General features: G+C 47.3%; 1 protein-coding gene across 9 annotated transcripts in view; it reads right to left on the reverse strand.

Moving 5' to 3' along the window:
- Nucleotides 1–12,500, reverse strand: part of mapkbp1 (mitogen-activated protein kinase binding protein 1) — a 26,245-nt gene that overhangs the window by 7,178 nt on the left and 6,567 nt on the right. For 6 of the 9 annotated variants that reach the window (XM_076748278.1, XM_076748276.1, XM_076748279.1 and 3 more), the window contains exons 5-19: nucleotides 11,263–11,433; nucleotides 9,860–9,997; nucleotides 9,587–9,769; nucleotides 9,033–9,050; nucleotides 6,795–6,955; nucleotides 6,015–6,213; nucleotides 4,439–4,591; nucleotides 4,122–4,324; nucleotides 3,894–3,985; nucleotides 2,530–2,655; nucleotides 2,334–2,404; nucleotides 1,515–1,636; nucleotides 798–873; nucleotides 364–475; nucleotides 65–128 (exon numbers count right to left, since the gene is read on the reverse strand). In XM_076748278.1, the coding sequence (XP_076604393.1) occupies nucleotides 65–128; nucleotides 364–475; nucleotides 798–873; nucleotides 1,515–1,636; nucleotides 2,334–2,404; nucleotides 2,530–2,655; nucleotides 3,894–3,985; nucleotides 4,122–4,324; nucleotides 4,439–4,591; nucleotides 6,015–6,213; nucleotides 6,795–6,955; nucleotides 9,033–9,050; nucleotides 9,587–9,769; nucleotides 9,860–9,997; nucleotides 11,263–11,433 (1,889 nt within the window). The remainder of the gene's footprint in view (nucleotides 1–64; nucleotides 129–363; nucleotides 476–797; nucleotides 874–1,514; nucleotides 1,637–2,333; nucleotides 2,405–2,529; nucleotides 2,656–3,893; nucleotides 3,986–4,121; nucleotides 4,325–4,438; nucleotides 4,592–6,014; nucleotides 6,214–6,794; nucleotides 6,956–9,032; nucleotides 9,051–9,586; nucleotides 9,770–9,859; nucleotides 9,998–11,262; nucleotides 11,434–12,500) is intronic. The other 3 variants (XM_076748283.1, XM_076748281.1, XM_076748280.1) reach the window with 1 other exon arrangement.

Genomic DNA, 12,500 nt, shown 5'->3' on the forward strand with positions numbered 1-12,500 from the left:
CTGAACATTAAACTGTGATGTCATCATGTTAAATTTGGATGTAAAGAAGTGACGTGAGACGTACCTGTCTCCTGACACTGTGATCAGATGTCTGCAGTCACTGCTGAACTTCAGACCTGTTACAATCTCTGACAGACAGACAGACAGACAGACAGAGTGTTAGTTTCATAAACATTCACTTAGTCATTCTTCATGCATTCATATATGTGTTCACACATTCATTCATATTTGCATTTGCACTGAATAAACAAATGTGTCCAAACAGACTTACATTCATATGTTGTTAAACATATTCACCCATTCGTGCATTCATTCATTCACCACAGACAGTCATTGGCTGCTACAGATCAAACGCTGACTGACCGGAGTGTCCGAACATGGTGGCCACACACTCTCCGGAGTAGAAGTCAAATATACTGATGTTCTTATCCGAACAGGAGGTGGCGATGTAGAGGCCTGACGGGTCAATCTGCACCTGAGGAGGACAGAACAGGAGGCGTGAAGTGCGGAGACGTCGCCGTCGCAGCAGAACACTGATTTTGGATGGCACGTGTGACCTCCGTCTGGCCAGCCAACATGATTTAGCAAAGAGGAAAAAAAATCGCAGACTTGTTTATTTCTTGCAGCCAATCACAGTGGAGTCAAGTGGTGCTGAGCTCAGCCTGCAGCCGCGGAGCTCCGCCCAAACAGAGGAAAAGCCACCAGGTAGAGGTACCTGGTCACTTTCAGTCTGCGACAGCAGAGGGGTCGGGCAGCCACACCAACAGTGCAGACCAGGTGAGCCAGACCAGACTTACCTTGATCAGAGTCCCATCCTCGCCCTGAGAGCCTTTATACAACTTCTTCTGTTTCCCATTACTGATGTTAAAGATCCTGCAGAGGAGGAAGAGGAGAAGGTCAGCACTGCTCCCACAGACACTGCTGAAGCAGATCCAAACTGAGACGCATCAAACTGAAGACAGGATGCTGCAGGACACCTGTGTGGCGTGGCTTCACCTGAAGCAACCTGCGGTGCGGTTCCCACTCTGACCAGCAGGTGGCATCTCAACAACACTCAGCAGCCAGACTGGAAACCATTAAACCAGTCCAGAATCAGAATCAGAAAAACCTTTATTGCCAAGTATGATTTTACACATACGAGGAATTTGTTGTGGTGAAGTTGGTGCAGACACATCTACTAAAATCAGAGTAGGACAAAATATAAATATAAACATGTATATACACGAGTCTGTTTTTTGGTTGTTTGTTTTTTCCGGAAACACAGTCTGTTTTTTCAGAAGGAAGTCCGAGCTGAGCGTTAATGTAACGCATAGAGCTGTATTTATGTCAATGTGGCAAGATGAGGCAGAGGAGGAGGAGGAGGAGGAGGAGAGGAAGAAGACAGCAACAGGGCCGTTAATCCTAATCCAGATCTGCAGAGTAATCCATCCAACAGACTGAACAGCCATGCTTGTTTCAGCAGTAGGTGGATTAACACACACACACACACACACACACACACAGGTGTGTGTTACCTGATGCTGCGGTCCTGACAGCCCACTGCTGCGTACTTCCTGGTTGGTTCAATATCCATGTCATAAAGAGTCGTCTTCCTCACCACATGATGAGTCCGTGTGAACTCCAACCCCTCCTCCGTCTGTGACCACAGGAAGAAGAAGAAGGAAAAAAGGAGGAAACGAAAAAGAAGAACACGAAGGAAAAGAGGAAGAAGAAGAAAAGGGAGAAGAAGAGGAAGAAGAGGGAAAAGAGGAAGAAGAAGAAGGAGAAAAGGACAAGAAGGAGGAGAAGGAAAAAAGGAGGAAACGAGAAAGAAGAACAAGAACACGAAGGAAAAGAGGAAGAAGAAGAAGAACAGGGAGAAGAAGAACAAGAACAAGAAGCAGGAAAAGAGGAAGAAGAAGAAAAGAGAGAACAAGAAGAAGAACAAGAAGCAGGAAAAGAGGAAGAAGAAGAAGAAAAAGAGGAAGAAAAAGGAGAACAAGGAGAGGAAGAAGAAGGAAAAGAGGAAGAAGAAGAAGAAAAGGAGAAGGCGGAGAGCAGCCATCATGTGTCATTCATCTGAAGTCACTTCCATCAGCACAGAACAGACTTTAATGTTCCTGCAGAAGAATACTGATAATCGATCAGCTGATGATGTCACTAATGATCAGCTGTAGCACCAAAGGAAAACTACTAATTTCAGAGAAATATTCTTGTTATTGAAGAGTTCATGTGTTCATCACTTTAAGGCTGCAGCTGATTTTAATGACTTCATAAAGTGACCGAGGCTTCGTCCTGAAACACCTGAACATCAGTGGACGTGCTATGTGACATCACTCAGGTGTGGTTCTCACCTGCTGAGCGGTGCGGAAGTAGACGCTCTTATCGGCTCCACAGCTGATCATCCTCACCTTCCCCTCATTGGCTGACAGACAGGAAGAAGACGATGATGTCAGAGGACAAATATCAGCGGCAGAATTTTAAACAACAACTTGGACTGTACACGATGAGACTGTGATAGGTCAGAGGTCAGAGGTCACCGAGACTGACCGGCGAATCGGACGGCAGTGATGGAAGACGAGTGTTCATCCAGAGTCTGAACCAGACTGTAGTCTCTGCCCGCATCCAGGACGTGGATCAGACGATCCCGACTGGCCGTGGCTAATAACTGGAGACCTGACAGACAGACAGATGGAGAGACAGACAGTGACAGACAGACAGACAGAGAGACAGACAGAGAGACAGACAGACAGACAGAGAGACAGACAGAGAGACAGAGAGACAGACAGACAGACAGACAGACAGACAGACAGACAGAGAGACAGACAGACAGACAGACAGACAGACGGACAGACAGAGAGACAGACGGACAGACAGACAGACAGACAGAGACAGACAGAGAGAGAGACAGAGAGACAGAGACAGACAGAGAGACAGACGGACAGACGGACAGACAGACAGTGACAGACAGACGGACAGACAGACAGACAGACAGACAGACGGACAGACAGAGAGACAGACAGTGACAGACAGACGGACAGACGGACAGACAGTGACAGAGAGAGACAGACAGACAGACAGACAGTGACAGAGAGACAGACAGAGAGACAGACAGTGACAGAGAGACAGACAGTGACAGACAGACGGACAGACGGACAGACAGAGAGACAGACAGTGACAGACAGACGGACAGATGGACAGACGGACAGACAGAGAGACAGACAGTGACAGACAGACGGACAGACAGACAGACGGACAGACAGACAGTGACAGAGACAGACAGACGGACAGACAGACGGACAGACAGAGAGACAGACAGACAGACAGTGACAGAGACAGACAGACGGACAGACAGACAGACAGACAGACGGACAGACGGACAGATGAAACAGGTCAGTGCTGCAGCGCCTCCTGGAGGCTGCAGGTTCATTTCAGTCACCACATGAACAAACTCCTGCTGATCGATCAGTTCCGATTGATCTTCTTCTCTCTGTATTTATCGTGTTCATTGATTTATGTTCAGCCGTCTGCAGGTCATCGTTATTGATGACAGACAGACAGACAGACGGACTTTATTCAGATCAATACTGAACATGTCCTCACATGAAGCTTCTAGAGTGTGAGTGAGTGTGTGTCACTGATGGTGTTCGCTGTGTTATGTGTTGTTTTATTTTGTGTGTGTGTTGTTACCTGTTGTGTGTGTGTTGTGTGTGTGTGTTGTTACCTGTTGTGTGTGTGTTATGTGTGTGTTGTTACCTGTAGTGTGTGTGTTGTGTGTGTGTTGTTACCTGTTGTGTGTGTGTTGTGTGTGTGTTGTTACCTGTAGTGTGTGTGTTGTGTGTGTGTTGTTACCTGTTGTGTGTGTGTTGTGTGTGTGTTGTTACCTGTTGTGTGTATTTCTAGATGTTTCTCACCTGTGTCTGGTTTGGAGAACTCGAGGCAGAGGATTTCAGAGTCGTGAGCCTGAACGTTCATGATCTCCTCCATACTGTCCAGGTCATGGACCCTGCAACACACACACACACACACACACACACACACACACACAGAGTGACAGTGTGTTCAGTGGACTGTGTGGGGACTCGATGAATCAGCAGCTCAGGTTATGTCTTCTGTCTGGATTCACTCCCCCCACACCTCACCTGAGGACTCCCATGCGGTCTCCGGAGGCCAGGTGCTGTCCATCCGGACTGACTCTCAGGGTCCTGATGCCCGCTCTGCTCTGGTCGGTCTGCTGCCCCTCTGAGCCTGATGACCCCGCCTTCTCTGTGGTGCCACCGGCGACACTCTCCGTGTCCAGCAGGCTGGAGACGTTGTCCTCCACATAAATAACTTTCTGCAGGTCCTGAGGGGTCAGAGGTCAGTGTGGTCATGAGGGTGTACAGGTGTAGGCCAGGTGTACAGGTGTTGGTGTGTAATATACTGTCAATATAAAAGGTGAAGGTGTGTGTTCTCGTACGTGACTCAGGATGTTCCTGTTGACGACGTTGAGACCGTCGATGTTCCACAGTCGGATGGTGTTGTCTGAGGAGCAGGACAGGAATGATCCGGGGGGGAGGTGCACCTCCCCTCCCTCTCCGCCTCCTCTGTCTCCTCCCCCCTCTGGATACACCTGCAGGAGGAAGAGGTGTTCACCTGTGGTCTTTCAACTAATAAAAGTTTCATTTGTGTCACTGTTTCCCCACCCCCTGAACGGTGATTGTCCAATCACAGCTCAGCAACAGTAACCAGTCACAGCAGGTGTGTCAGTGTTTGCATTTCTCACCTTCACTCATCAAACACACCAAGAGCTAAAGTTTAACACAGGGATTAAACTGTGTGCTCCAATGCTAGCTGCTAACATTAGCATGTCCTGCTAGCTACAGTAATGACTTCCCATTCCCAATGAGCTAACATCCACCATCACCTCACAGAGAAGAAGAGGAAGAAGAAGAAGAAGAAGGAGGAGGAGGAGGAGAAGAAGAAGAAGAAGAAGAAGAAGGAGAAGAAGAAGAAGAAGAGGGAGAAGGAGAAGGAGAGGAAGGAGAAGAAGAAGATGAGCGAGATGGAGGAGGAGAAGAAGAAGAAGAAGGAGAAGAAGAAGAAGAAGAAGGAGCAGAAGAAGAAGGAGAAGGAGAGGAAGAAGAAGAAGAAGGAGGAGGAGAAGAAGAAGAAAAAGAAGAAGGAGGAGGAGGAGAAGAAGAAGAAGGAGGAGGAGGAGGAGAAGAAGAAGAAGAGGAAGAAGTAGAAGAAGGAGGAAGAAGAAGAAGAAGATGATGAAGAAGAAGACGGAGAAGAAGGAGAAGAAGAAAGAGAAGAAGGAGAAGAAGGAGGAGGAGGAGAAGGAGAAGGAGAAGGAGAAGAAGAGGAAGAAGGAGAAGAAGAAGGAGAAGAAGAAGAAAGAGAAGAAGGAGAAGAAGAAGAAGAAGAAGAAGAAGAAGAAGAAGAAGGAGAAGGAGAAGAAGAAGAAGAAGGAGAAGAAGAAAGAGACGAAGAGGAGCAGAAGAAGAAGGAGAAGAAGAAGGAGAAGAAGAAAGAGAAGAAGAAGAAGAAGAAGAAGAAGGAGAAGGAGAAGAAGGAGAAGAAGAAGAAGAAGAAGAAGAAGAAGAAGAAGAAGAAGAAGAAGAAGGAGAAGAAGAAGGAGAAGGAGAAGAAGAAGAAGAAGGAGCAGAAGAAGAAGGAGAAGAAGAAGGAGAAGAAGAAAGAGAAGAAGAAGAAGAAGAAGAAGAAGAAGAAGAAGGAGAAGGAGAAGAAGGAGAAGAAGAAGAAGAAGAAGAAGGAGAAGAAGAAGAAGAAGAAGAAGAAGAAGGAGAAGAAGAAGAAGAAGAAGAAGAAGAAGAAGAAGAAGGAGAAGATTTCACGACGTCAGACTGTTACTTTCAGGTGTCTTTAAAATGTCCACAGAATTTATTCAAGTCATTTGTTGGACTAAGCTCACGTCCACGTTTGGGGTGAACTCTTGTGATTGTGACACGCTGACCTCAGAGCAGCACGCTGCAGGTGCTTTAAAGATGTCTTAGCTGTGTGACCTTTGACCTCTGCCTGAAGCCACCCACCTCCAGGCTCCACACACAGGAGGAGTGGTAGAGGGCGGAGTACAGCTTTCCCGCCCGGCGGGGGTCACGGAGGTCTCGGACGTCCCACACGTAAACACTGTGGTCATTGTAGACGCACGACAGCCAGCGGTTGGCGGGGTCGTACGTTACCGCCACGGTGTCAGGGTAACGAACCTCCGACCTGCAGGAGAACAGCTGACTGAGGAGGAGGAGGAGGAGGAGGAGGAGGAGGAAGAACAGAGTGAGACCAGAGAGTTTATTAGAGTTATTCTGACACGATGAGCTCCTGGAGGATTGTGGGATACACAGAGACTGAAAATAACAGCCATGCTGATGTTTTTGTGGTTTCCATGGTAACTGTCCACATGTCCAGTGGTCAGCTGACCTCTGAATAAAACCAGACTGAGGCTGAGGTTAAATAAAGCTCTACAGGCTGACATCATGTGACCTCTAAATGTGGGTCCATGTGGGCGAAGTCAGACGAAGTGATAATCCATCAGATTCCATCCCAGCTGATCCATATCACAGACTCACACTCGTACACTTTATACCACATGTTCTTCACAGGTAAAGGTGAGTCTAAGCAGGATGTATGAACCACAGGCGCGTTCACCGAACACCAACCAAACATGGCATCAAATATGTACGCAGTACAAATATTTGTTCCCACATGGGTTGAATGTAGACCCATTTGTATGAGTTACCTGACAGGTGTGTGTATAAAGCATCAGGTTTGTGTTACCTGTCAGGTATGTGTCACCCAGCAGGTGTGCATTCTACCTGGCCTCCACCATAGTGGCGATGTCAGCTCCCAGACAGTGTGGGCGGGGCAAAGTGCAGAGGAAGTGCAGGCTGACGGGGCTGAAAGCTCTGACTGTCCCATCAGAACAACCACAGAAGATCAACTCGTCCGTGACGGACAGACAGGTGGCCTGAGACGTCTGAGGACACACAGACACACAGGTGAGTCAGAATCAAAGCATCATGAACTCTTGCTGAGTTATGAGGACACAGACAGACGGACAGACGGATGGACAGACAGACGGACGGACGGATGGACAGACAGGGCTGTTATTGTCTGTTTCTTCATAAATCACATGACCTCATTCTCAGACCTCCATCAGTCTAACTGCCCTGACGCTCTCTGTGACCTCTGACCCCAGCTGAGATGTGGTGCAGAATTATGTAACTGTCAGAAATCTATCTGGATTGATTGTTGGATTGTTAAAAATCAAACATCATGATGACCTTAGAGATACAACACGTTACAGGCCTTTGCTAGCAGTTTCTATTTGCTTCCAGTATTTGTGCTAAGCTAAGCTAAACACGTGATCGGATATCAGTTTATCAATATATCTGTTTCGGCACCTGTTCAATAATCATGAACGTGGAAATCAGACCTGGAGCTGTTCTCCCTGTAAAGACTGAAGATGTAAATGAAGTGAGAGAATGTCAGTGGGTGAAGACGCGGACAAAGACGGCTTTGACGCTGAGCTGCTGCATGGCGTCAGCTGTGTGCTGTGGTATCACTACTGCAGTACTGCAGTATGAGTACTACAGTACGAGTACTGCAGCAGTGGGTGGGTGCTGCGTGCTGGTGGGCGTGACTGATGCAGCGTTCAGGGTCCTCGATAAGTCGGTGTGGATGGTGAACGGGGTGATGTGTCACTCAGCCAATCAGGTGGAGCGTTGGTTATGAATGACAGTGGCGTGCTGTGAAACCAACCAATGGAGTGAGATAAAAGAAGTGAGCGCGTCTGATTCAGTCAGTTCAGCCAGTGAGGATCAAGAGAGTTTTCAGATCTGCATCAGTCTGAACCCGTTCTCTGCAACAGTTCTCAAAGCACTCGTGTAGCTGAACACAAGCTAACGTCAGCATAGCACGACGCAACAGTACGAGCTAACTCAATATACGTTAGACACTGACAGCGCTGCCACAGAGTCAGACGTACTGATCTCTAAGTTTGTCAGTGTCAGAGTCACTGTGGCTTTGTTATGACGTTATAATTTCATCTGTGCAATAAGAGCAGCGTCTTATGAACCTGCGTTGTAGCTGATGGTTTCATCGCCCGATGTCACTGTTGTTAGTTTAATCTTGCTGTTTGATGAAGGTTGTACAGTGATGACCTCATCGTGATGCTTTGTCTTAGATCACGAAACTTTTTGTTGTCATTTGGTGATTAACGTTAGCTATTTTTAGCTGTTAGCCTCTCTGCAATGATGGCGCAAAGTGTTCAAAGAGGACTGGACACGAGACAAAGTGGTAATAAACACTGCATCAAGAATCGTGCTTTTCATTGATCTGACACAGGAAGTGAAAAACAGAATTTTCTGCAACATTATTTCGGTTCGTTCAGTCTTTAAGATGAACTTTACGTCTCTGAAAGAAACCAATACAGCTTTAGTACAAAACTAATTATGTGCTAGGTAGCTGCTAACATGCAAGTACTAGCTAGCCAACATAGTCACAGAGTTAGCATGTGAGTGGTTAGCTCAATGGCTAAAGAAGTCGGCTAACTGTCCCAGCAGTAGTCTCTATGTCACCAAATGTCCAACAAGGAAAGAGTCACTGCCGCTTGTTAGCTTATACAGAAAGGAGCTAAAAGCTAACCAGCTAATGTCTGACTGGCACAACAGTAACAAAGATCACGTGTCTGAAGAAACAAAAAAATGGATATTAGCTTTACGTCCTTTATTTCAGGTCAAATTGACTCTGAGGATGTTTGCTCTACATCTATACATCTATCTACATACATGTGAATTTCCCTTGGGGATGAATAAAGTATCTATCTATCTATCTATCTATCTATCTATCTATCTATCTATCTATCTCATCTCTGAGTCTGATAAGCCTTCATCCATCGTGGTGAACCAAGCCATTCTGTTCACAATGCAGCTATCAATTAATCAATCAATCTGATCAGGAGGGAATTCTCAAAAACAGACAAAAAACAAAAAAGCAACATTTTACGGCGTCACAGGTTGAACTGACTGAGCTCAGGCGAGATGACGACTTACGGCGGCAGAGTCGACTCTCTGCACAGGAAGCAGAGGAGGAAGCAGAGGAAGTTCACGTTAGAGGGTTTCAGATTAAAGACAGTCTGTCTCTCATTGGCTGTGGTCGCACACCTGTGGCCACACCCAGCTGTGATGTCACAGTGTACTGAAGTACAGCTGGACATCACTGCAGAAGAATAATGTTCAAGGTAAGTTCATCACTTTGATCTATAACTTTAAACTGTCCCCACAACACACACACACACACACAGGCACACACACACAGGCACACACACACACACACACACACACACACACACACAGGCACACACAGGCACATGCAGACACGCACACACACACAGGCACACACACACACACACACACACACACACAAACATTGTCAAAACCTGGATAAATCTGGCCGTCAGTTGGACAGTTGGACGGACAGACGGACGGGCGGACGGGCCGTCTGGTCTGATTTGTTCTGGTTTCCATCTGAGCTTTAAGGGTCACCACGGAAACAGGGTGTGGGACATTCAGGTGATGTTTGTAACTTCCGAAACCAGAGCACTCACCCGCAGCTCGACCCACTTGTCGAGGAGCCGCCGGTCGTTGAACTCGCAGAGCAGACCTGAAGAGGTGATGCAGAAAGTGGAGGAGGCCTGCCGACCACGCCCACATGCCACGTCACTGAAGAAATTGTTCCTGAGCTCTCCCAGCAGCCCTGAACGCCCCAGCAGAGGGACAGTGGCGTTCACCTGGAGACACGTGGAGAGGACGATCAACAAACACGACGATCACACAGGATGCTTTCATCAACGGGGCAGTCGTGTGATTGGCTGGAGAACCTTGGAGGTCTTGGCGTGGTCCAGGTACCAGAACTTGACGTGGCGGTTGCCGGCGGTAACGAAGTAGGAGCTGTCATCTGAGAAGGACACAGCTGTCACCTTACTGGACACCTTATTGGCTGCAACCACAACGTTTTTCTGATGGACAGACACAGGAGAAAACGCGAGAACCCACCGTCAAAAACACGAGAACAGAGTGAAGCTCCATGAAAACAGGAAACAGACGGAAAGACATCAGTGTCCATCATCAGACAGACATTTCACTCACGACACCATCGCACGTCTCCTGATGTCCCCTCTGGACGTGGTTTAGGACACGTCATCATTTCTTTGTGTCTGACTGTTTTTACACGTGAAAAGTTCTATTCATTCAAACGTTCTTCCAAAGGAATCAAAGGAACTAAATCTAGAGACGGATTTCATGTCCTACAGGAAGTCGCTTCGAGTCAAACCTCAGTGACGTTCACGCTCCAACAGACAGCAGAGGTCACGTGATCAGAGCATGAGACTCTCATTGGACACACAGACTTTATGGAAACGAGGCTTCACGGAGACATTTCCAGAAAAAGGTTGATTTCCATCAGAACAACAGACTAAACATCTGTTTACTGATCGACTCCAGCTGTTTCCTCTTCACTTCCTCCAGATGTTTCACATTAGAAGCAGCTGAAGTGGGTCATCGCCGTCTGTCCTGACAGACATCAAATGAAAACACGATGTTCCCTGAAGCTGTTTTCTCTCCGTCCGTCTGTAAGAAGCACTCACATTTCACACACTTCAGCTCATTTCAGAATAACACTGGATTCCAATTACTGATTGATTGATTGCATTGATGCATTGACCACTTTAAGGTGAAGCTCATCTTAATGACTGCTGGGATCAATAAAGCTGCAGCTTGTGCAACTAATCTACATCTGACAAGTGATTCCAGTGACAAATTACAGTAACACGTCCTCTGTGGAACGCAGTGAAGAGGAAAAGGAAGCAGAGTACAAGGACGTCAACGGTGCATTCAGGAGCTCCTCAACGGCCCAGTTCACGAGCCGGTGCATTCGTGAGCTTTAATGGAGGCTAAAGAAGAGCTTTAACTTTCTGAATGTGGCTCGCTCTGCGTGGACGGTGACAGAGTTACCGCCTCACGCTGCATCGTTCATTACATGTGAGCAGAAATACGTGAAGCAATGAAAAAGTTTTTCCAAACATTAAATTTTATCTGTCATGTTTCTGCGTTTATGACGTCAAAGTCGTCGACTTTCCGAGTTGTTTTTTCTTCTTCACGTGGCGTTCACGTCAATGTTCCCAGTCGTAAAAACACAATTTTCTAATTATTCTGACGGTACTTGAATGTGTTCCACTGGGGAAGTTCATCAATCACTCGTCAATCATCGGAGTCGCTCCGTTACCTTCCAGTTCCAGACGTTGACCATCATGTCGTGTTGATAACCCACGCTGACGATGTATTTCCCGTTTGGAGAAAACGCCACGCAGGCGACTCCATATTTATGCTCCTGCAGCTCAGCGACCTGCAGACGCTCCGACACCTCCCAGACTCGAACCGCCGGCATGTGGCCGCTCTGAGGGAGGAAACACGTGATCAAAAACTCTTCATCACACAAACATGGAGTCATTCCTCAAGGTTGAAGAAGTCGCCCTGAATTCTACAAATACTTTAGAAACATCTTAAAGAAGCTAATTCAGCCAATCAGAAGCATCCTGAGAGGAAACTGGACAAACTGACGGTTTGTTCAGGACAGGAGGGACATCAGCAGGACACTAAAACCAGCCTGGACATCAGTGAGGAGTCTGCACAGTCCAGAGGATCCACACAGACAAACCAGCCTCAGTCTGTCCACCTGCTGCAGTCTGACAGACGTACAGAAGAACCTGCTGCTGGACCAGCAGAGGACAGAACAGAAAGACCAACAGAGGACAGAACAGAGAGACCAGCAGAGGACAGAACAGAGAGGCCAGCAGAGGACAGAACAGAGAGACCAGCAGAGGACAGAACAGAAAGTCCAGCAGAGGACAGAAAAGAAAGACCAACAGAGGACAAAACAGAGAGACCAGCAGAGGACAGAAAAGAAAGACCAGCAGAGGACAGAACAGAGAGACCAGCAGAGGACAGAAAAGAAAGACCAGCAGAGGACAGAACAGAGAGGCCAGCAGAGGACAGAACAGAGAGGCCAGCAGAGGACAGAACAGAAAGTCCAGCAGAGGACAGAAGAGGAAGACCAACAGAGGACAGAAAAGAAAGACCAGCAGAGGACAGAACAGAGAGGCCAGCAGAGGACAGAACAGAAAGTCCAGCAGAGGACAGAACAGAGAGACCAGCAGAGGACAGAACAGAGAGACCAGCAGAGGACAGAACAGAAAGTCCAGCAGAGGACAGAAGAGGAAGACCAGCAGAGGACAGAACAGAGAGACCAGCAGAGGACAGAACAGCTTCTGTCCTCAGGCTGAGACTCATCGTCCACACTCCAACATCTATCACTTCACACTGTATTACAAATGAAGGTAGAAAGACCAAAATCTCAAATGTCCCTTTTTATTGTCCATGAACACGACTTCTTGGCCAAATGTACTTTTCTATGCAGATGATGTTATTTCATACATGGTGGGCTCTTCTCTTCATGTGGCCACG

The sequence above is a fragment of the Chaetodon auriga genome, chromosome 14 (assembly GCF_051107435.1).
Source record: "Chaetodon auriga isolate fChaAug3 chromosome 14, fChaAug3.hap1, whole genome shotgun sequence".
Classification (NCBI taxonomy): Eukaryota; Metazoa; Chordata; class Actinopteri; order Chaetodontiformes; family Chaetodontidae; genus Chaetodon; species Chaetodon auriga.